Below are 23,719 nucleotides of genomic sequence, written 5' to 3' on the forward strand. Positions count from 1 at the left end.
AATTGTGATCAGAGATGACGGGAATTGCAGATGCTGGCGAATCCAAGATAACAATGTGTGAAGCTGGATGAACACAGCAGGCCAAGCAGCATCTTAGGAGCACAAAAGCTGACGTTTTGGGCCTGGACCCTTCATTAGAGCCCCTTTTTTTTGTTGACTTTGGGCTTGACGTTTAGCTCCAGACTGAACAAAAATCAGATTTTGAAAGTCCCATACATTAGGCTGAATTCAGGTTTATACATTGTTACTTTTTTTTTAAAAGTGGCATTATTTAAACATACAAATGCAAAAGGTGATAGCCAACACTGAAAACTTCTTATTTCTACTTTGTCGTTGGCCAAATCTCAAAGTCATTGATACACTTGATTTGCTTTTTTTGGGGCGGGGGGGGGGGGGGTTAGGCCCGAAACGTCAGCTTTTGTGCTCCTAAGATGCTGCTTGGCCTGCTGTGTTCATCCAGCTTCACACTTTGTTATTTGGGAAGGATACAGTCGGACGCCTGGAAGGCGGCTGCACAGCCTTGTGAATTAATGTTTGGTTGCTAGAGCCTCCCGCCCCTCCCCTGCCAGTCAGCTAGCCAGCCACGGGCAGCGTCCTACAACGTGCGGATGACGTCATCGCCCAGCCCGTCACCGTCCCGTCCTGGCCCCAAGTGTGAACGCGAGTCATGGCGGCAGTGCGTACCGGCAGGGACACACTATAGTGAATGTGTGTGTGTGTGGGGGGGGCGGGAATTGGGTGTACAAAACTAAAAGAAAAGGATTGTTGTGGCCGACAGTCCAACTGAACAATAAAGAGGGAGAAATAATACGAAGGCAAACAAAAAAAAATTGGGAACTGGGACACGGCAGATAACACTCAAGGAGAAGAACCAGAGGCGCCGGGTGAGCAATATCCTTCCTCGCTTCCTGCTGGAGTTTAGCCCGGATTCACCCCCCCCCCCCCGCTTCATAGAAAGAGGTGGGGGCACAGGGGACAAGGACCAGGCAGATGGAACTCGAGGAGCGGGGCGCGAGCTCCGGGCCAGCGTTCGGCCGGGGGAGGGTGGGCGTTCGAATGGAACGCGCCGGGAGAAAGCCGGCGGCTCTCGTACATTCCATCAGCTGCAAAGCGTCTCCTTGGCCTTGTGCACCGGGGAAAGCCAGGCGGATTGGTCCCGGCACAAGCTCTCTGTTTCCCCACACCCAACCCCCACCTTCTCGACCATCACCAGCCGTTCGACAGCGCACCAGGCCCCGGGCCTGGGAATAGATTGTACACTACAATCCCACTGCCTGACCCACAGGCGCTTTGTTGGTCACCAAAGGCCTAACATACCAACGCGCTGATATTACAACACGATGTTTTAAAACAAAACTGCAGATATTTTCAAGAAACGGTATATATTTAAAAGATTTCCCCCGTTTTAAGATTTTTCCTCTCCAAATCACCTTTTTGTCTGGCTTATTCTCGTCCCCGGAGTCGGGAAAGCCGTGTGCTCGATGACGAGCGAATGTGGGATTGCTATTCTCCTGCAATATGATTATTTTCATCAGACACTAATGGTGGAAACGACATTACAATGTGGTCATTTGTTTCGGTTATCGAGATTGTCTTTTACAATTACATTTGTTCGGCAAGTCACAGTCAGAGGCGGCGTGCTGATCTCACACCGTATGAAAACGAAACCTAGACAATCGGAATCGATTGATAAACGAAAGCATATTTTAACACCCCCCCCCCCCCCCCCCCGCCATGACCTGTTTGTTCACAATTGATGCCAGTGACTTGGTTTTGTCAGACTGCGATTACTGTGTCATAATACGCGATCCGGGTTCATCTGTAATTTGAGACGGTAGAGTCCTAAATTCCTAAATGTCTTTTCCTACAGAAACGTGGGTTCTTCGTTCGGAGGATAAGCAGAAGTTTCAGAATCTCTTTGGAACGATAAATAAGTTTTATTTCGGAGGAGGATCTTAGCAGTTTCCAAGCTTGAGTGAAGGTTCTCGTCTGATAGTTTCCTTGTTATAGACCTGGAAATGGAGGATCATGGTGACGAGGACAGCGTCAGTAACAGCAGTGGAGACTCCAGGTATTAAGTGCTTTATTCTAGAGTTTGTAAGCAGTTGAAATGCGTCCTGTACATTGTCGATGCGCTGTAGCAGTCGGATGTTAATTTGCTTTAGTGCTAAATTTGTGCCTGTGAAAATCAAGAAAGGAGCCCCTCACTGCCTAGTAACTAATACAGTTCTACATTACAGTAAACATTAATTTGGATACTTTTACCTTGCCTGCCTGTCCTGTTTGCCTTTGAGACTCTCTGGACATGCACATCCAAGGTCCTTCTGATCCTAGAGCCTTACTATTTAATGTGTATTTCCTTATTAGTCCTGTCAAATGCATTATCTCAAGCTTTTCAGAATTCAACTTTCTTCTGTTTTGCCATCTGACCAGCGCATTTATATCATTTTGTAGTTAAGGATTTCATCCTCACTATTTGCCACACCATCTGTTTTCATGTCATTTGTAAACTTGCTGCATTTATATTTGGATCATTAATGTAAGCAACAAGGGATCCAGCACTGAATCCTGTGTTAATGACACTGGGCATGGGGTTTCAGCCATAGATTCTCTTGAGCATCACTCTCTGCATACTGACAGCTAGGCAATGTTGGATCAATATTGCAAATTGCCTTGAATCCCATGGACTCTTAGCTTCTTAGTCAGTCTTCAATGTAAGTCCCTTTCAAAAGCCTTAATGAAGTTCCTGTAGACTACATCAGCTGCACGACTTTCATCTACCTCCCTAGTCACCACCTAACAAAATGCAATCAAATCTTTGATTAGTGCTTGCCTTTGCAAATGGAGATTAATTTTATCCCTATATTTCTTCCTATTTCTTCTTCACAGCTTTTGAACTCACTGGCATTTGGTTTCCTGATTTATCCCTACCACCCTTTTTGAAAGTTGGTATCATGTTAGCTGTCCTCCAGTCTGATGGCACCTCTCCTTTGATCTGAGCAGAGTTGAACATTAATGTACGAGCTCCTGCAATCTCTTCACTTGCTTCCCACAGCAGCCTGGGCTACATGTCATCTAGGCCTGAAGATTTATCCACTTGTAAGCCTTCTGAAAGAAAAATCTACTAATAACATCTCTTTACCAATGCTAATTTGTAGTATCACAGTCCTCCTCCCTAATTTCTATACCTACACTGATCTTATGTTTTTTCTCTTCAGACACTGAATTGCGTTGCACCTACAGTTCATCTGTATTTCAGGACCTTATTGTATATGATTTGTCAGAAAGAATATTCTTACATTAGTCATTCTCCGTGAAAATTGCTGACTGGGCCAGTCAGAATTTGCTCTGGCTCTCTTGCAGCTTTTGCATCTGACTACTTTGTTCAATGACTTCTGAGTTCTGACCTTGCAGTGCTTCGGCAAAATATTTCAGGAGCTTGTCATCAAGCAATAAGAAATCACAGATGCACCCTTTTTCATCTTCCTGATAATTTGAGTAAGTTCATGGAGTGAGATCACTAAATCATGAAAATAGGTGTCAAAGGGTTGTACAGATTAGAAACAACTTTCAGTCCACAGTGTTTTATACCAACCAACAAACATCAAACTACACTAATCCCATTCACTTGCACTTGGCCCATAGTCTACTGTGTCCTAACATTTTAAGTATTCATACAGATGCTTTAATGTTGAGAGTGCTTGCCTACATGACCACATTAGGCAGCACATTCTATCTATCACCATCATCACCACATCTATCACCATCCAGGTGAAAATTTCTGTATAAGATTTCCTCTAAACACTTACTGCTCACCTCACTTCTGCTTTCAACCCTTGGACATGTCTACCATAGGGAAGAGATTCTCTCTGTCCCTCTGTTCTGTCTATACTTGTCATAATATTGTATACCTCAATCAGGTCAACTTTTAGCCTCCTTGGCTCCAAGGAAAACAAACCCAGCTTGCCTAGTCTCTCCTAATAACTGAAATGTTTCATCCCAGACAACATCCTGTTCAATTTCCAGTGCACCCTCTCCATTGCAATCAAATGCTTGCAATAATGTGATGAACAGAACTGCACACAATATATCATCTGTAGTCTAACTGATATCTTATAAAGTTATAACAAGACTTCCTTATAGCTGTATTCTGTGCCCCAGCTAACAGGGGCAAACTTCCTATATGCCATCACCACCATGTCTACCTGTGCTGATATCTTCAGGATCTTTGGATCTGTGCACCTTTGTTCCTCGATACTCCCTAAGGACCTACCAATCATTGTGTGTATTGTTTCCTGTGTTAGACCTCCCAAAATGTATCACCTTGCACTGACCAGAATTATATTCCACCTGCCATTGCTCTGCCCAATTTACCAGCTGATAAATATCAGAATCTAGCCTGAGCCCGTCCTCCTCACTATCAACAACATCACCCATTTTCGCGATATCAGGCAGCAAAGGGTCCCAGCACGAAACCCTGTGGTATACTTCTGCTCACAGTCTTTAAATTACAAAACTAACCCTCCAACATCATCCTTTGCCTCCTGTTGGTTGGCCAATTTTGGATCTTAAATTTGGACTAGCATTCCATGTGGCACCTTGTCCAAAGGCCTTACTGAAGTCCCTGTAAACCACATCATCTGCGCACTCCTTGATTACTGCAGTGATAGTTTCCTTTATCAATAATGCCTGGCATCGCTTATGTCTCTCCCTCACCCCACCGTGCCTGAAACTTTTAAACTCTGGAATATTGAGCTGCTCTTCCTGTCTTTCCTTCAACCATGTCTGTGATTGCAACAATATTGTATTCCTACCAGTTGATCAAAGTTCATTGACCTTTATCGTCAAGGTTCTTGCATTCAAATAGGTAGAATTTAGCTTTCTAGATCTACTGTATGCCTTAGCATGCCTACTGGTCTGACCTAGCATTCCTGCTATATCTGATTGGACCTTGCTCCTGACTTTTCATCTACTTTGTGTGCCCTCCCCCTATCCAGATCAATTTCGAACCATTCAACAAGCATATTGGACCCATTCCAGTTCAGGAGCAACTCTTTCTGCTTATACAGCTCCCACCTACCCCAGAAGCTGTCCCAGCAATCGAAAAATCTGAAGCCCTCCATTTTGTGCCATCCCTTTAGCTACGTGTTCATCTGACTTACTATTTCTATACTCAGCAGGCGGTGCTAGAAGTAATCTGGAGATTACAACTTTAGCGATGTTCCCCTTTAATCAACACCTAACTCTTTTAAATCCTGCTGCAGGACTCTTCTTTTTAAAATCATGTTGATACTGACCTGTACCGTGACAGCTGGCTGTTCACCCTCTTCATGCAGAATGCCATGCAGCCCCTCTGAGACATCCCTGACTTTGGCACCAGCGAAACAACATACCATTTGAATATCTTCTGCAAAACCACCTGTTCTTGTTTCATTTGTGTGTGCTACTGGCTGGCCAGCATTTTTTGCCAGTCCCTAATTGCCCTTGAGAACGTGGTGGTGAGCTGTTTTCTTGCACTGTTGCAGTCCACGTGCTGTAGGTTTTCCCGCAATGCCCTTAGAGAAGGAATTTCCTAAGTCACTGAGCTAGTGACTGTGAAGAAATGGTGATATATTTCCCATTCAGGATGATGAGTGGCTTGGAGGTGAACTAGAAGGTAGAGGCATTCCCTTGTTTGCTGTCCTTGTTTTTCTCAATGGCAGTGTTGGGGGTTTGGAAGGTGCTGTGTAAGGATCTTTGGTGAATTTCTGCAGTGCATCTTGTGTACATAATGGCAGTGTGTACTTAAGTGTTTGTTGTGGAGGTTGTGGATACTTGTAGATGTGGTGCCAATCAAATGGGTTGCCCTAGATAGCTTCAAGCTTCTTAAAGTGTTGTTGGAGCTGCATTCATCTAGGCAAGTGGGGAGTATTCCATCACACTCCTGACTTGTGCCTTGTAAATGATGGACCCACTTTAGGGAGCCAGGAGGTGAGTTTCCTTTTGCGTTATTTCTAGCCTCTGACCTGTTTTTGTGACCACTGTGTTTATGTGATGAGTCCAGTTGAGTTTCTCAGCTTGCAATTGAGTCCTCTTGACTAAAGCTGTCCGAGTCTTTTTCCTCCCTGCTTTGCAGTAGAGCCACAAATATGGCTGTTGCTGCTTTTACCCCCAGCAGTATCAAAAATGGTACATCTATTTGAGAGGGGAATGATGGGACTTCTGTACCTCATGCCCTCACTTTAGTCTTTCTGGTGGACACACAATGTTTCTCTGCCTGTGTAGCCCTTGTGGAAGCTAACAGTGCGTCCATGACATCCTCAGCCTTGTGGGATGCTCCATAGTGAGAACGCCTGCAGTTCCAGCTGCTCATCATGTGATCAATCTGGACACCAAGAATACTGGAAATGCCCCTGATTTCCTACATATTGCAGGTGGAGCATTCCACAGGCTAGAGTTCTGCTGCCAGTGTGAACCTTACCAACCACAAACCTTAAACTAGGAATCAATTACTCAACCTTGTCTGCTACTCACCAAAGAAGATTTCTCTTTCTAACTTCATTGTTAACAAACTACAAAGCACAAAAATAAGGACATTACTCAGTCTGTAAAGTGGTCCCTAAACAGCCAAACCTCTTGCCCTACATCGCTGACTCCTGACGTCACTTTTGCCTCTGGATTCAGGTTCACCCCACTCCTCTTTTGCTGCTGCTCTGACTGAGTTCAAGCTGATCGCAGACATTTTTAGTGGCACTTGTTTCTTTTACTGGTAAATAAAACACAATTGTTATCAAGCCACCATCATATATGTTCATTATTTATTGTATCTTTGACAAAATGTAAAATAAGATTTTATTTCAGGCCATATCATCATTATGTGTGAGTTTTGTATAGCCCTATTTGTGTTGCAGTATCTCAAAACCCAGAAAATGTCCTATGTCTGCAACTTAATTCTTGTTTTAAAAACAGAAAATGTTGCATCTATCCAGATGAGGCAGCATCTTGAGAGGGAGAAGCAGAATTAATGTTTAGGGTCAATCATGTTTCATTTCAACTTTATTCACTTTAGCCAATTTAGTTTTACTGCTTTAAAAGTGCATATTTTGGTTTGATGCAGACTTTCCTTTAAATTAAAATGAAGAAAATTAGATGCTTAATTAGAAAGTGTGGGTGTCAGAGGCAGCAGTGTGTCTCTTACCCAACGTATGTGTTATATTAAACTTGTATTTAAATTTTGCTACCACTAGTTGAGAATGAATATTATATCACTTTCAATTCCTGGAATATGACATTGTTGCAAGGTTTATTTTCTCAGAAGCAAGAAATAAAATCTGCAGCTGTTTTTATTGTGATTAGGAAAGCAGTGGTGACTCTGTGGAAAAAGTATGCACTTAATGCTAATGTTTATCAAAGAACTTCCCAAACTAATGATTATTGCTAATCATTAGAGAGGAGAAGAAAAGCAACTTTTTTTCTGTTCTCTTTTTTTCCCTGTCTCAAGCAAAAATCAGTCTGTGAACAGAATCAGTGGCCACTTTGATAATGTGCTGGAGGATATGGTATTTTGGAACCCTTACCCTTTTGTGAAGTAACTGTCATAGAAATGTACAGCTTGGAAACAGACTCTATGGTGAAACTCAGCCATGCCAACTAGATATCCTAAATTAATCTAGTTCCATTAGTCAGCATTTGGCCTATATCCTCCTAAACCCTTCCTATTCATATACCTATCCAGATGCCTTTTAAATGTTGTAATTGCATCTTCCTCCACCACTTACTCTGGCAGTTCATTCCAGACACGCACCACCCTCTGTGTGGAAAATGTTGCCTCTTAGGTCATATTTAAATCCTTCCCCACTCAGTCTAACCTACACCCTAAAGTTTTGGACTTCCCTACCCTCAAGGCGGAGGCCTTGACTGTTCACCCTCTCTGTGTCCCTCATAATTTTATAAACCTCTTTAAGGTTACCTGTCAGCCTCTAACATTCCAGGGAAAGTAGCCGTAGCTTATTCAGCTTCTCCCTTTAGCTCGAGCCTCCAGTACTGGCAAAATGTTCATAAATCTTTTTTGAACCCTTTCAAATTTCTTGAGAAGGGAAGGAGAATATTCTCTCAATAAATAATGTTTTGTAAATAAGTAGATCCCAATTAAATGTTACTTTGTTAGTTGAACTAAGCTGAAGTATTAAAGCACTGATGCGGTTTTGACAAATATTGTGCTAAGCTGTTGCGCAGTTGAGAGGAGATACAGTTATATGCAAAATATCCAAACATTATGTTGTTATTCTGTGCTTCCTTATTTTATTTACTCATGGAATATTCTGCTGTTTTAAAGTTGCTGTCCATTACCAGTATCAATTCAGTAAATTATTTGAGAGCAATGATTAGAGCATTCCCTGATCTTTCAACAACCGCACCTCCGTCCGAACCCCACAGGCCTTTGCCCAAACATGCTTTTTTTAAGTTGACTGGCACGTTGTTAATAATGCATCCAAATTTCTCTTGCCTTTAAATCTACTCTGTATAAAAGGAATGAACAAAGATAATTACTTGAATTACTTGTGAATAAATCATGCAATTATATTGAAATAACTATACAAAAATATCCTTTTGGCACAACTTGTCTACAAGAGTGTTGTGCTCCACATGAGCCTTCTCTCCTAAAATTCCATTCCTATTCTCCTTGTGCTCCATTAGCTTTTCCTTAAATGCATTTATGCTGTTTATCTTAATTACTCCATTTGCTATCATGTTCTACTTTCTAGCCGGTCTCTGGGGAGAAAGGAGTTCTCCTGAATTTGTTACATGATTTGTTAGTTATTGTCTTATGTTTACAACCTATAGTTGTGGAATACCACTGATGCGGGAATATTTTCTCTATAATAACCCTAACAAACCTCTTCATTTTTAAAATGCCGGTTGGACTACTCCACCAAAAAAAACCCCATGTGCAACATTCTGTGCTCATCACACTTAAAGATTCTTTCAGGAAAAGAAATTTCACAAAATAAAGTTGGGTTTGAGTATATCAAGGTTTATTACAAAAACAAAATCTTGTGGATGCAGGAAATCCTGGCAATATTTAGCTCAGTCACGATGGAGAGAAAAGTAAAAGTTGTTTCAAGTTAACCTTTAATCAGAATCTTTTTGATGAGAGGTCATTGACCTCAAGCAGTAACTCGCTTTTTCCCTCCAAGAGATACTCCCTGACCTACAGAATATGTCCAATATTTTCTTTTTACTTTAATTTAAAGTTTGGTGCAGTCTGGCGGTTAGGCAGAATGTGACATTAATTTTACGTTGGAAACATGTTTCGGTTAACTTGAGAGTTGCGTTGGAGTTTGTAATTTGCTGTGTCATGAAGGTTTTATACATTGTATAATAGCTGTATTAACTTGGTAATTATAAATGATGAAGCATATTATTTATTGTTAAGCCATTAAGTATCTTAAAGACCAAGGGAGACAAATTTTTAATAGTAAAGAAATCAATGTTTGTAGGGAAAAGGCAGGAAGTAGAGTTGAGGACTGTTACATTAGCTATGATCTCATTGAATGGCAGAGCAGAATCAATGGGCTGTACAGTCTGCTTCTGATTTTATGTGTTATAACCTTATAGGGCTATGGATTCTGTCAAAAAATGCCACCAGAAGGTGGGATAACAAAGCGTGGAGCTGGACGAACACAGCAGGCCAAGCGGCATCTTAGGAGCACAAAAGCTGACGTTTTGGGCCTAGACCCTTAAAGATGCTGCTTGGCCTGCTGTGTTCGTCCAACTCCACACTTTTATCTCAGATTCTCCAGCAGCTGCAATTCCCATCAGAAGGTGGTATGTTTTGTGGCTCATGGAGGAGGAAGGTACAGGTATAATTCAGAAACGTTTCTGATATATCAAGATGTGTGATAAGATCGCATTAGCACAGGAAATATTTATGGGTAATTATGGAATTACCATGTATTAAAGTTGATTTGGCTTTTTTAACAAATTACTCTTCAGTTGTTTATTGCTTTTGACCACAAATGGCGAATAATTTTGATCAGCAATTCAAGTTTGAAATTTTGTCCAGCAGAGTGATGATCAGGACTTCACCTGAGAAATTGAACTGTTGTCCTAATAGTGTTGTAGGTGTGTCTACACGAAATGAATTTTAATGATTCAAGAAGGTGATTCACCACTGCCTTTTCCAGGGCAAATAAGGATCAGGAACAAACGCTGGCTCAGCCAGCAGTGCTCACAACTAGTCAAAGAATGAAAAGGTTGTTTAGGAAGGCTTAGCATTGTTGTTAGCATTATGGTGAATGATCTACTGAAAAGTTTGGAGTATGTTTTTCTTTGAAAATAACATTTGATAATTTGAATGCTTTTTGTTTAATTGATTGTAAAAATTTGGTTTTCTAAATGTTAAAATATTTTAACTTTGGACCATGCATCCCTTACCCAGCCCCCGTACCGCTTTAGAGACTCTAGCAGTATGCTTGTACACAGAAATGAAGTTCTCTGAAGAGGTTAAAGTGATATACATGGACAGACTTGTAAACCATTCAGACTTGAATACAAAGGACAGAAGCAATGTGGATAAAATGGATTGAGTAATAGGAAATCCACCCTAGTGGGTGGATTTGTTTGCACTGTCGATGGGAATTGAAACTAGCTTGGCAGGGAGAGGGGACTTGTCATGTTCATAAAATAACGGCACAGCATACTGTAGTAAAGAACGAAGGCAGAGGGAGTTCAGCCAAGTTGACCATAAAGAGAATAAGGCGAGATTGGATGGCCTCTAATGCTAGGCAATTAGATAAGATAGATGAGTTAAGGCTGTGGATTGACATGTGGCGTTGTGATGTTGCCATCACAGATGTGGTTGAGGGAAGGGTAGGACTGGCAACTCAGCATTCTGGCCTATAAGGTCTTTGGGCAGGGAAAGGGTGGTGTCACATTATTAATTAAGGAGTCAGTTACTGCAGTAAGGAAGGATGATATCATGGAAGGGTCTTTGAATGAGGCTATGTGGGTAGAGTTTAAGAGTGGAAAGGTGTTAATTACACAGTAAGGAATGTATTATATAGTCCCAAATGGAAAGCATACAATGGAGGAGCAGATATGTAGTCATGTGTGTAAAGTCAATAATAGGGTAATTATATTAGGAGATTTCCACAAATTGAATTGGGATTGTTGTAGTGTAATGGTTTAGATGGGATAGAATTCTTGAGTCGATTCAGGGGAGCTTCTTGTATCAGCAAGGGTCAGTACAGTGCTGGACCTAATTCTGGGGAAAGAAACCAAATAGATGTTCAGGTGGCAGTTGGAGAGCTTTTTAGTGCCAATGACCACAACACCGCATGTTTTAGCTTTCTTGAGGAAAAATAAAAAGATGGCCTGTGAGAAAGAGATTTTGAGTGGGGGGAAGATTGTAATAAAATCTATCAGCCAAGATTTTGGCCAAAGTAGACTGGAACAGCTACTTTTGGAGAATTCTACACCAGAACAGTGGGGTGTGGCCAAAAGCAATTGGTGATAGTACAGGCCTGACATGTTCCCTTTAGAGCAATATGTAGGAGCAACAGACCCAGAGAACCCTGGATGTCCAGGAATGTTCAGGACTGGTTAATAGGAAAAGAATACTTTTAAGCGAGAGCATCAACAGACATCTGAGTGGAGTATAGAAAGTACACGTGAATCTCAAAGCAATTAAGAAAACAAACAGGGAACATACAAAAAAAAGCACTGGCTGGTAAGGTATTGGCGAATTCCAAGATAACCTGTAAGTATATCAAGGAAAAGTGGAAACAGGAAGAAGAGGGCCTGTTAGGGACTAAGGAGGCAGTCTGTGCATGGGGTTGAGGACTTGTGGTTGAGGTTAAACGAGTACTTCACATCTGTTTACACTTTGGGCGGACTGTCTGCTACATTTACTGTAACAATTCAGTGGATGATAATTTGTGAACTGTGTGTTTAAAAAAAAGTTTTGTCATGAAATTCCAGAACCCTGGCTGGGCTCTGTATGATTTTGAAAGGGAGGTTGGCAATGCTGGGGCTGTTGAGGTACAGAGATGGTGTGTGGTGATGCATCTGGTAGTGCTAACATAGTTTAACCAATATGTAACTTCATTCTCTTAATGCTCCCTGCATTAGTTTCTCAAGCTATGTTGCTGAAAAGACAGCTGATAGTTTCTCTGTACAGTGTCAGAGTGGGCATTAAATGTGACCTAGCTATTCCTGATTCCCAAAAACAATTACACCCTTTGCTTTGAGGAAATACATTGTAGGCTCAGGTAGTAGATTACTAATTTTTGTCAGCCTTCAGTAGGTGAAAGAATGTGGCCAGTGTGGCACTAAAAGAGCTGTATCAGTGTTGGATATGATGGTAATAAGTAAGCAGGAAATACTTAAAGGTGCGTCGGTGCCTTGTACGTTCATTATATCAAAGTTGTGGTGTTAAATTTTGGCACCTGTGGCCATAAATCACCTTGCTTCTCCTGCTTGAGACTGCTGCATCTGTCTAGCAGCCTTGCACTTCGTTTGGAGATCATCATGTTTTGCTTTCCTCTTCTTTTATGTCTCATGAACTCTAGGGCCATATGCATGTTTGATACAGTTGTTCATGGCTTTGTAGCATACCTGCCTGCTGTATCACTTAAGCAGTAGCTTGCTTTTTCCAAGCCCAGATATGTTTGGGCCTGTTGTATTCTCTGGTACAAGTCTCTGCTTTTAGTCAGGTATTATGTCGGAGATGCCTCACTGTCCTCTAGCTATGCACTTTGCTCATTTGGCCCGTTGTCTTTGTGTGTAGTGTGGCCTCTCCATCCTTCCTTCAAGATGCCTCACAAAAACAATACAAAGAATTCACACTTCTGTCAGATTACGCTTGTTGTGTACTTTTGTCTAAGTTGTAACTTTCCATGTACTATGTCTAAATCAACTGCCAAGGATAATTCACTTAGCTAGCAAAGCATTGGTCAATTTAAAAGTTATCCACACTTGTGACAGGATGATCAGAGGTTGCAGCAAAAGCAACAGCAACAGCAGTGCGATATAGTCCCATTGTGTTGTCACAGTTATTCCTCTGCTGCCTTCATCTTTCTTCTTGGCTGTCTGGAAGGAGAAGCATGCTCTATTTTCTTCAAATGTTGATTGAACAGAGCCCTCAAATTGGGAGAAGCAAGAGATGCATTCCTTTTCCAGCATTGTGCTTCAATAATTTTGAAATTTTGATTTTTGCTCCCCTAAAGCATTCCTGAACTTGGCACTGTTCTGACTGCAGTACATAATGGCTAGTGCAGTGCTAAAATTAAAATAATGCGATGCAAATTTGTTTTAATCCACAGATTATGGTTGGAAGTTGTGGTGATCAGCTTGGTGTATTGCACTTCCCTTTGGAAAGCCCCAGTAAAGCCCTGTCTGTAGTCCTGCACCAAAAAGGTTTTTGCGAGCCCTTTGTTTTGAGGATTGTGGTAGCTGAATTTTTAATTTGTTTAATCAACTCTGGTCATGACCAATCATTTAGGAGTGTCACACTCCACATCAAAAAGCTCTTGTAGGACTCCTCAAAAAATGCCCTGCTTCCGTGCTATATAATTCTGTGAATCTATACGCATATACCTTGCCTACTAATGGAAGATTGAAAGCAGAAAAGCCATGTGGTTTAGCTGGGATGCACCCTGGGTCTCTGTGTAGAGTAAGGATAGTTATTACAGAGGCTGCAATCTTTCAATTAAGCATGAATATGGGGATTATGCCAAAGGGGTGGAGAGTTGCAAATATTTATGCCTTATAACAATAAAGATAATGCAGGCAACCTAAAGGCAGAGTTGAGGCAAAATAAATGAAAGTTAGTATGAATTGATTTGATTTTTATTTTATTGTCATTTGTAATGTAATAAAAAGTATTGGAATACAGTGAAAAGTATATAATGTCGCCTCACAAGACGCCAGCTTAAGTACAAGTACCTACGTATTGAATTTTAAGAACAAACTAGAAAGAAAGAGTGAAGTAAAAAAGTTAAACATCACAGTGATCGTAGTACAGTGACACCTTCTTAGTTTTCAGTAGAAAATATGTAAAGTTGAAAATCCAAACATTATAGTTTGTCTTAAGTGCTTAGCCATGGTGAGACCACATTTCATGGGACCATGTCAAGACTGTGCTGAGGCCACGCCAGACTGGGAGACCACCACCTCTGTCCAGAAGTCTGCCAATAGCAATCTCTCTGATCTCTACCCTTAAGCCTCCTCCCAGAACTGAATGCTGTGATCCCATGATTTCTTGGTCGATGGTGGACTGTGGTCAGCATTAGGAGCAGTAATGTTGGTTTGAGTCCTGCACGCTGACTTCTTGTGCGTGAACGCAGGTGGCTGTAGGGTTGTAAACACCGATAGGGTCAACAGCTATCCCCTTTTCCCCCAGCGAGAAGACTTCTCAAACTTTTCATTGGTGTTCTGAACTTCGCCGCACGCACCACGCATCCCAGTCTGCGCAATTTTTTAAAGACAAATTGTGTTTGACCAACTCGATTCCATCCTTTGAAATAATGGAGAGTGTTATGGTGGAATATGGTTGATGACATACATTTGAGCATCTAACAAGCATTTGACAAGTGTCAAGTCGCGTGGGGCAACTGTCTGTGTGGAGTTTGCACATTCTCCCCATCTCTGTGTGGGTTTCCTCCGGGTGCTCCGGTTTCCTCCCACAATCCAGAGATTTGCAGGTTAGGTGGATTGGCCATGCTAAATTGCCGATAATGTTCAGGGAGGTGTAGATTAGGTAGGTTAAAGGGGGATGGGTCTGGGTGTGATGCACTGAGGTTTGGTGTGGACTTAGTGGGTTGAAGGGCCTGTTTCCACACTGTAAGGATTCTATGATTCTATGACAAAGTAGCAGGTAGACTTGTCAACAAATTAAAGCCCACAGGATTACTAAACATATAAAAGATATCAAAGATTAAATTACGATACCAGGCCCATCCACTTTCAACCACATCGTCCTTGGCAGCCCGGGATTCAAGTCAGAAAGATCAGACAACTTTATCCCCTCTACTTCCCTCTAGTAGAAATGCATCCTTCCATTGATTTACACTCCATGTGTTAGCTCTACTATCTCCTATTCAACAAATATTATTTTCAGCACCCTCTTAGAAAGCACTAATATAAAGTACTTGATACCTTAATCTGCATCTTTTAGCACAAAGCAGATTCTTGATCTCTAAGTAGTCCCACTGCACCTCTTATTACCCACTTACAATTTAGATGGTGATATGTTACTGGATCCTCTTTTATAGGGATGAAAATCATAAAGGTCTGACAGTTTTGAGACTTGGCATCATGTTGCTTCAAAGTGATTGCAGTGCGAGAAATCAGAAGTTGTCACACCTTTTATGATCTGTAATGAATGCAAGTTATCCCAAGCAACTTCAAATTTGTGGAATTATTAATTTCCAATTTTTACCTTCTATTATGAAGATTGGACCAATGTATCTGTATTAATCCACCAAAGTGACCACAGCATTCAATTCAGTTAGTGATTAATATAGGATGATGTCCATAAAAACAAGAAAACAGAGACTTGTCGATTATTCACATGAAACAACGGAAGGGACTTTTAAGTAGGGAGGGAGTAAAACATTTCAAATACGAAAGTCTGAATTCTGCCAAAATTTGAAATTTCCTAACCTGTTACCTATCATTCTGTTCTTATCTTCTCTGTGCTAGTCTTACTTGCTTTGTCATTGCTGCTTTCAACCTGTTGTATTTGGCCTAGCTCTTGCTTAAAGTATGCATCACAATTCTTTTTTGTATCTTCAATTTTTCTACTTCCCTCATCATCCTGCGCATCCTTTAAAATTGTACCATTGAATTTTATCTGTAAAATGTCTGCCCATTATCTCAGCTTATTTAGGCCCTCCTGAAGCTTGCTCCTACTCTTCTCATTGTTTACAACATATTGATGTTTCACATTTGCCTGCAAACTTATTCCCTGTATAACCATGCCCAGCTCATTAATTTAGGCCACAAAGATCAGTGGTCCTAATATCAATGCTTGGAAAATATCAAAGTAAGTTTCCAGTCAAGTTCTGTTTCCAGCCCTTAGCTAATACTGCTGTCATACTGCCAGAATCCATTTATTGCGTTTAACAGTGCACAAATTGAGTTCATATAAAAGCCAGTCCATGAATTTCAGTTTATAATTTTGCAGATGATCAGAGGGTTTATGTAAATGTTGACGAAGTCCATCAGTTGCCCTGATGCTCTTCCCTTCCCACAACTTCCAGATCCTTTCTCACGTGAAACAAAAAAGTAGCAGGTAAGAGACAGTATTAAGGAAAGCCTTGGCATCAATCTGCTTGCCTGTCAGGAGCTGCATGAATTGATGCTCCGGAACATCGCCTTCACAGACAAACTAAATCACAGTGCTCCCAAGGAGGCACAACCACAACTGAACAACCTGCTGACCTCAGCCCACCCACCGAAGCTCAAACTAAACAGCATAACCCATACAACTACGGCGGGGTGGATCGCACTTCACCAAGGTACACTCATCCATGTCACAGCAACAGACCAAGGACAGTTAATTCGTTTACAGAACACTAAGAAAGCCCTGATCAAGCGCGCACGTAACCTTTTCAAAAATATTATTCATGTAAAGTCCACCCTTAACTTTTCACCTAAATTCTCAAAAATACTGTTATACAGTTATATATTTAGTAATGCAATGGGCTTTAATTTTGTTAACAAGTCTATCTGCTACTTTATCAAATGCCTGTTAGATGCCTATAAATACATCATCAACCATACTCCACCAATAACACTTCCCATTACTTCAAAGAATTAAATTATCAGAGGATTTGAGTGCATGTGGGTGTTGGGATACTGTTTTAGTAACAATAATCAAAGAAAAAGTTAGAGGCACTTGGAGAGGTTTGAGCTCGTTAAAGAGTACCACATGTCTTTTTAAAAGCCATATTGTGCATAATTGATTACGTTTTTTGTTGAAGTAGTTTGGAAGGTTAAGAGGAATACTGTGGCAGTTGTCTTAATAGATTTTGAGAACTAGACATAGTATTATCTGAAAAACTAATTAACAAAACAGAGATTCATGTTTCAGTGTCAACTTCAAGAAAAGTTGGCTTAAAAGCAAAAGCATTAAGTTGTGGTAAATGGTTGATATTCAGACTGAAGGATGTAGGTAGTGGTGTACACCAAGGGTCAGTAAGGTCACAGCTTATTACTATTTTGAGCATTGAAATAATGCAATTTCAAAATTTGGCAGAGTGGAGATGACACCTGCTCTCTGCAGCTGGACACAAACAAGCAACTTTTCGGATTGTGGGTGATGGAGTTTAGTACTGAGAAAATTAAGCGTTTTGGCAGAAGAGTTAGGAAGTGACAATGTAGTGAGTATGCAAGATTGGAGGAAGTATGGGGTTCTTCATGATTTTTGGTGACAGGACGTATTGAGGGAATAGTTAACAATGCAAATGGATCTTGATACGTCACAATAGTAATAACATATGCAAACGTAATAAAGTTAATGTTTGTTGTAAATTGCTGTCTTTGGCCACATCTGGAGAATTGCATACAGTTCTAGTTACTGCGCTGTAGGAATGATATGAGGGCCCACTGGAGTTTTGTTAGAATCTTTCCAGGTACGAGGGATCTAACTACAAGAATAGGTTGGAAGAAGTTGGGTTTCTTGACCATGGGACAAAGAATGTTAGGGCACATTCTGATTAAGGTGTACAAATTTAGGTAAAGTAGAAGAAAGAAAAGTGTTCATAGAAGCTGGTGGTAGAAGGACTGGGGACACCGAGTTAGGGTTTTGGACAAACAATTTGAGGACAGATGTGCATGAGAATATGTATTATACAGTGAGTGAGTTCTCTACTATTTGAGGCCAGTTGAAGTGGAAAATTGGATGGGTACTTAAGGAATGTAAACTTTCAGGGAAACAAAGAGTGTGTGGGAATGGAACTGACTTAGACTGCTGTACAGAGATTCTTTAGGTTGAATAGCTTTCTGTTGTACCATTATGAGTATGAGGAGCAAGACCCGGGGGTGTTTACTCTTTTTTTGCAAATGAGGTGTCATCTCAATATTGATGAAACCATGGTTACAATACAGTGCAACTACCAAATCTAATGTGCTTGTATAAAGCAGAAGGTATGTGCTGATGGATGGAGCATGCCTGTTTCACTAAATTACGAGTCATTTTTTAATAAAGCAAATAGATTAGGCTGCCTAATCAGAGTATTCAGCATTTACTCATAGGATATGACTTGGAGCCTCTGATCTCTTATGTGATGATATCTGATTTGCACCCATATTTGTAAGAATAAACCTAACTCCAAATGAAGCACATTTTTTAATGATAATGGGAACTGCAGATGCTGGAGAATCCAAGATAATAAAATGTGAGGCTGGATGAACACAGCAGGCCCATCAGCATCTCAGGAGCACAAAAGCTGACGTTTCGGGCCTAGACCCTTCATCAGATGAAGGGTCTAGGCCCGAAACGTCAGCTTTTGTGCTCCTGACATGCTGCTGGGCCTGCTGTGTTCATCCAGCCTCACATTGTATTATCTCACATTTTTTTAATGAGCAGATTTGTTCTTTATCTACCTTCCTGCCGATCAACACTGCATCCATAAACATTCACTCCCTCTCCTGTTGAATCTCAGTAGCAGCAGTGTGTACTATCTACAAGACTCATTGCAGTATTCATCATGATCCCTCAAAAAGCAAAACTCAACGCATGACTGCAAAGGACAAAGACCACAGATACAGGGCAATGCTGCAACCTGCAAGTTCCCTCTTAAATGACTCACTGTCCTGACTTGGAAATACTATCCCCCTTCCTTCAAGTGTCACTAGTCTGCTTTGTCTTGGATGGAGTCAAACTTCTTGACTGTTCTTGGAGCTGCAGTCGTCCAGACTGGTGGAGTGTATTCTATCACACTCCTGACTTGTGCCTTGTAGATCGTGGACAGGATTTGGGCAGTTGGAAGGTAAGTCACTCGCTGCACTATTCCTATTGTCTGACACGTTATAACTATTGTATTTATATAGCTGCTCCAGTTCAGTTTTTGGTCAGTCATAGCCAACAGTGTTTGGTTGCGGGTTTCAGTGATGGTATTGCCATTGAACGTCAGGGAAGCCATGGTTACGTACATTCTTATTGGAAAATGGTCATCGTCTATTGTTTCTATGACACAAATGTTGTCACATGTCAGCCCAGGCCTTTAATATCCAGGTCTTGCAGCATTTGGATATGGACTATTTCAGTGTCTGAGGAGTTGGGAAATGGTACTGAATGTTGTGCTATAGTTGGTGAACATCCCACTGCTGACATTTTTTTGATGAAAGCAAGGTCATGGAAGTAACTGAAGATGGTTGAGCTGAGGATACTATCTTTAGAAACTCCAGCAGATGTTCTGGATCTGAGATGAATGACCGAAAACAACCACAAGCTTTTTCCTCTGTTCCAAATATGGGGCTTCAACCAGTAGAAAGTTTTCTCTTTGATTTCTATTGACTGCAGTTTTGCTATGGCTCCTAGATGCAACGCTCTGTCAAATCCACCCTTGATGTAAAGAGCAGTTACTCTTACCTGAACTCTGGAGTTTAGCTCATTTTGTCCATGTTTGAACTAAGGCTGTAATGAGGTCAGAAGCTGCATGGCTCTGGCACAACCCAAATGGTTGTCAGTGAGTCGTTGAGAAGCAAGTGATGTTTGGTGGCACTGTTGATGACACCTGTCATCATTTTAGACTGATGGGGTGGTAATTAACCACGTTGGATTTGTACCGCTTTTTGTGTGCAGTATTTACTTGGGGGTATTTAAATGTTTCCGGACTTGCATTCTCTTGCAGGGTTTTGAAATCAAAGCACCTTGAGAGTTAGAAACTGAACATAGAATACGTGCCTTAAAGTAGATGTGCCAATTTCAAACAGTTATTTTTAAAAGTTCATTTTCTTCAACTAGTTTGGTCAGTCTGTTCAATGTGTGAATCTTGACAACTTGGAAAATTATATGGCTAGAATTAACGTTGTTGCAGTGAAGCTGATTAAACATCTGGTATTGGGAATTTTTGCATGCATATCAGAGATGATTAACCAAAAAAAACCTTGTGCTTTGAGAACAGCTACATATATTTACTGATGGCACTAGAAGAGTCAAATAATTCTTTAGTTAAGATAATACAGATGGAACTGTGAAATAGCAGTTGTAAAATTTATAACAAAACGAAGGTGCTGGTCAATTAGCTGGAGGAATTTTGACCTCATTGGAAGAGCTGGACTGATAAGGACTCTTTCAACTCTGAACTACTTGGCATTGAGAACCAGTGAAGAAGCTTGTGCTTTAAAACTTGTTTTTGAAAAAAGAGAATTGTCTTCAAAACCGTCTGAGCATTCAAGAAATTAATCTTTGATATGTTTTTGAAATGTGGGCCTTGCTGACAAGGTCAGTTATTATGCATCTCTAATTGTCCTTCAAATGTTATGCTGAATCACCACCTTGAACCGCTTTAGGAAGATATTGCCAGCATTAAGATGTATGACAGTGAAGGAATAGTGATTATAGCTCAAATTATAATGGTGGATAACTTGGAGGTAGACTTGCAGATGATGTAATTCTGTTGTGCCTGCTGTTCTTGCCCTTCTGTGTGATAAAGATTGCAAGTTTGCAAAGTACTGCGAAGGAGTTTTGAGTTGATACAATATAGATTCTAGATTATACCTACTGTTACCGCTGTAGAGGTGATAATTAATTTTTTCAATATTCACTCTTGAACATGAGTGTCATCAGGTGGACCAGCATTTATTGCCCATCCCTAGTCATTGTTGAGAAAATAGTCGTCAGCTACCTGTTGAGCTGTTGCAGTCCATATGGTGATCCACAATGCCGTTAGGGAGGGAGTTCCAGGATGATAGTGAATGTGTGTTAATCCAGCAGGCAGCTTTGTTCTGAATGGTCTTGAACCCCTTCGTATGTTCTTTGAACTGTGCTTACCTAGGAAGATGGAGACTACTCCCTCACATTCCTGAAATAAAAACAAAATAGGACTTTGGCTTGGCCACATTTGGAATATTGTGTACAGTTCTGTCGCCACATTACCAAAAGGATGCGGATGCTTTGGAGAGGGTGCAGAAGAGGCTCACCAGGATATGGCCTGGTATGGAGGGCGCTAGCTATGAAGAGATGTTGAGTAGGTTATGATTATTTACATTAGAGAGACAGAGGTTGAGGGGGAGCCTGATTGAGGTCTACAAAATCATGAGAGGTATAGACAGGGTAGGTAGCAAGAAGCTTTTTCCCCGCAGAGTGGGAGACTCAATTACTATGGGTCACAATTTCAAGATGAGAGGGGAAAAGTTTAAGGAAGATATGTGTGGAAAGTTCTTTATGCAGAGTGGTGGGTGTCTGGAACGCGTTGCCAGCAGAGGTGGTAGAGGCGGGCACAATAGTATCATTTAAGATGTATCTAGTCAGATACATGAATGAGCAGAGGGGTACAGATCCTTGGGAAATAGGCAACAGGTTTAGGTAGAGGATTTAGATTGATGCCGGCTTGGAGGACGTGTTCCCGTGCTATAATTTTCTTTGTTCTTTGTTAAAAATGCTGGAGTAACTCAGCAAGTCTGACAACATTTGTGGAAAGAGAAACAGATTTAGCATTTCAAAACTCATGAATCATCTTCATAACACTCCTGACTTTTGCCTTGTGGTTGTAGTTGGTTCGGAATGTCAGTGTCAGACTTGCTATTTAATTTGCAGCCTCTGGCCTGCTCTTATAACTACAGTATGTATGTGGCTGCTACTTTGTTAAATTTCTCATCTGTGGTAACTCTAGGGTTTTAGTGATACAGGATTCCATGGTAATATTGCTGTTCAATGTCAGGGGTATTTGACCACATTATAAATTGTTGGAGGTGGGAGTCATTTTCTGGCATTTTGTGTTGTCAATGTTACTTGGTACCTATCAGACCAAGTTCAGATTTTGTATAGTCTTGCCGAATTTGGACACTGAGAGCTTGAGAATCTGAGGCTTTGCAAATGATCTTGAACACTGTGCAGTCGTCAGTGAATGTCTCTAATGGCATGCACAGTATCCTGCTGCTGAGATAGTTGGCTTCAGTCTTCCAATGCCAGTTTGACAACAAAGTCGAGCTAATCCAAAACAAGCTCAAGCTGATGTTACAGAAACCAAAGCAACCCTTTTCAGTCCAGTGAGCATTTGTAAACCTGTGGCTTTGACTATCACCATCCCCAAATGTAACACAAGCCTGACCGATAGGTACAGAACCTAGGCTTATTGTTTGAATATGATCTCTAATTCCTCCCTCACATCTATTGTTTAGAAATAGTGCTGTAATTTATCAACATCTCACTTCTGTTGCCTCCCAGAGATCCTACTCGATTTTAGATCCTCACTATAATACTCATCTTATCAGCCTCTTTACTGTTCATGCATTTCAAATTGTCCATTGTATTGCAGCCCCTTCTCTCAACTGTACTTTGGTCTGAATTCATATTCTTCTTGCCCCTCCAGAGATCCAAACTTCAGAGACTTTGTGTACCTATGGAATTGACTTGAAGCATATTAATTCATTTTCAAATTGCTCCAAAACTTCCATGATCTCTTGGTGTGTACCTTCTGACCTCCAATCAGCTGCTTCCTGTTCCATGATGCTTGTACTCTGCCCTATTCCAATTATTCGTACTTCATCCCACAGAATTTTCACCTAACTTTCCCCTCTGCCATTTGGAACTTTGTTAAATCTTTTGCCTCCTTTTGGTGTCAACTTGCAAAGCATTCTGAGTTTGCACATGATGCTTATCGACGTAATACTTGAAGCTAAGTTATGGTAACTATCCTGATTTGCCTTACAGCGAAATCTAGTAATCACACCTCTTGTATTTGAGACATAGATTTTCATTGCAGACAGAATAAACTAATTAATCTTTTTATACTGAAGTGCATTGATATTTCTCACTCCATGAATACTATGAGATCCTCATGGCATCAGTCAAACATGGACAAGGAGATGTCCTGCTGATAATAACCCCTCGTCTCCGTTCCAGCAGCTGATGAAATACGCTGCTCCATGTTGAACACCACTTGGGGAAGCAATGAGCTTAGAAAGAGCACAGCGTGTTCTCTGGTTGGTGGACTCTAGTGTCTCAGAAGCATCACTATTGATAGAGCGAATCGAATCAAATCGAGCCCTAATGGGCAAAGCAGCAGGACTTGTTTGTGACAGGTGCTGCGGGAACCAATGAGGGGAAATTGTACTTGAGTGTATTCTCCGTAGTATGTCTTCCCACAACTGTATCAATCAATGAGTGTATTAGTGGTTGTGACCACCATACAGTCTTTGTGAAGCTAAGGTCCCTACTTCACATTGAGAATACCCTCCATCGTGTTATGCGGCAGCATCACAGTGCTAGTCTTTGAACAGATTTAGCAATTCAAGTCTGAGCGTGCGTGAGGCACTGTGCGTCATCAAAATCAAAAGAATTGTATTCCAACATATACTGGGCCATGAGGTTACAGATTATCTCTCACGCTATCATTACTATCAAATCAGGGAGTCAGCCCTGGTTAAAAACGCCATCAAGATTTCTGTAACACATGGTCTGCTCAAATTGAAGACCCTACTTTTGCACAATATTGCAAAAAGATTAAAACTGTGCCACTGAATACAGTATGTAACATTAGGTTCTGAAGAAGAATCACTGGACTCA

At 41.0% G+C, this 23,719-nt stretch overlaps 1 protein-coding gene across 2 annotated transcripts in view; it reads left to right on the plus strand.

Annotated features, from left to right (window-relative positions):
- The first annotated feature begins 654 nt into the window (after nucleotides 1-654).
- The window catches only part of chd1 (chromodomain helicase DNA binding protein 1), a 159,280-nt gene continuing 136,215 nt past the window's right edge, over nucleotides 655-23,719 (plus strand). Inside the window, exons 1-2 of one of the 2 annotated variants that reach the window (XM_048527858.2) lie at nucleotides 655-884; nucleotides 1,871-2,071. In XM_048527858.2, coding sequence (XP_048383815.1) covers nucleotides 2,019-2,071 — 53 coding nt within the window. In that variant the 5' untranslated portion in view covers nucleotides 655-884; nucleotides 1,871-2,018. Of the gene's footprint in view, nucleotides 885-1,015; nucleotides 1,379-1,870; nucleotides 2,072-23,719 lie in introns of those variants that run through there. The other variant, XM_048527859.2, reaches the window with a different exon arrangement.

This window comes from Stegostoma tigrinum, chromosome 3 (genome assembly GCF_030684315.1).
Source record: "Stegostoma tigrinum isolate sSteTig4 chromosome 3, sSteTig4.hap1, whole genome shotgun sequence".
Taxonomy (NCBI): domain Eukaryota; kingdom Metazoa; phylum Chordata; class Chondrichthyes; order Orectolobiformes; family Stegostomatidae; genus Stegostoma; species Stegostoma tigrinum.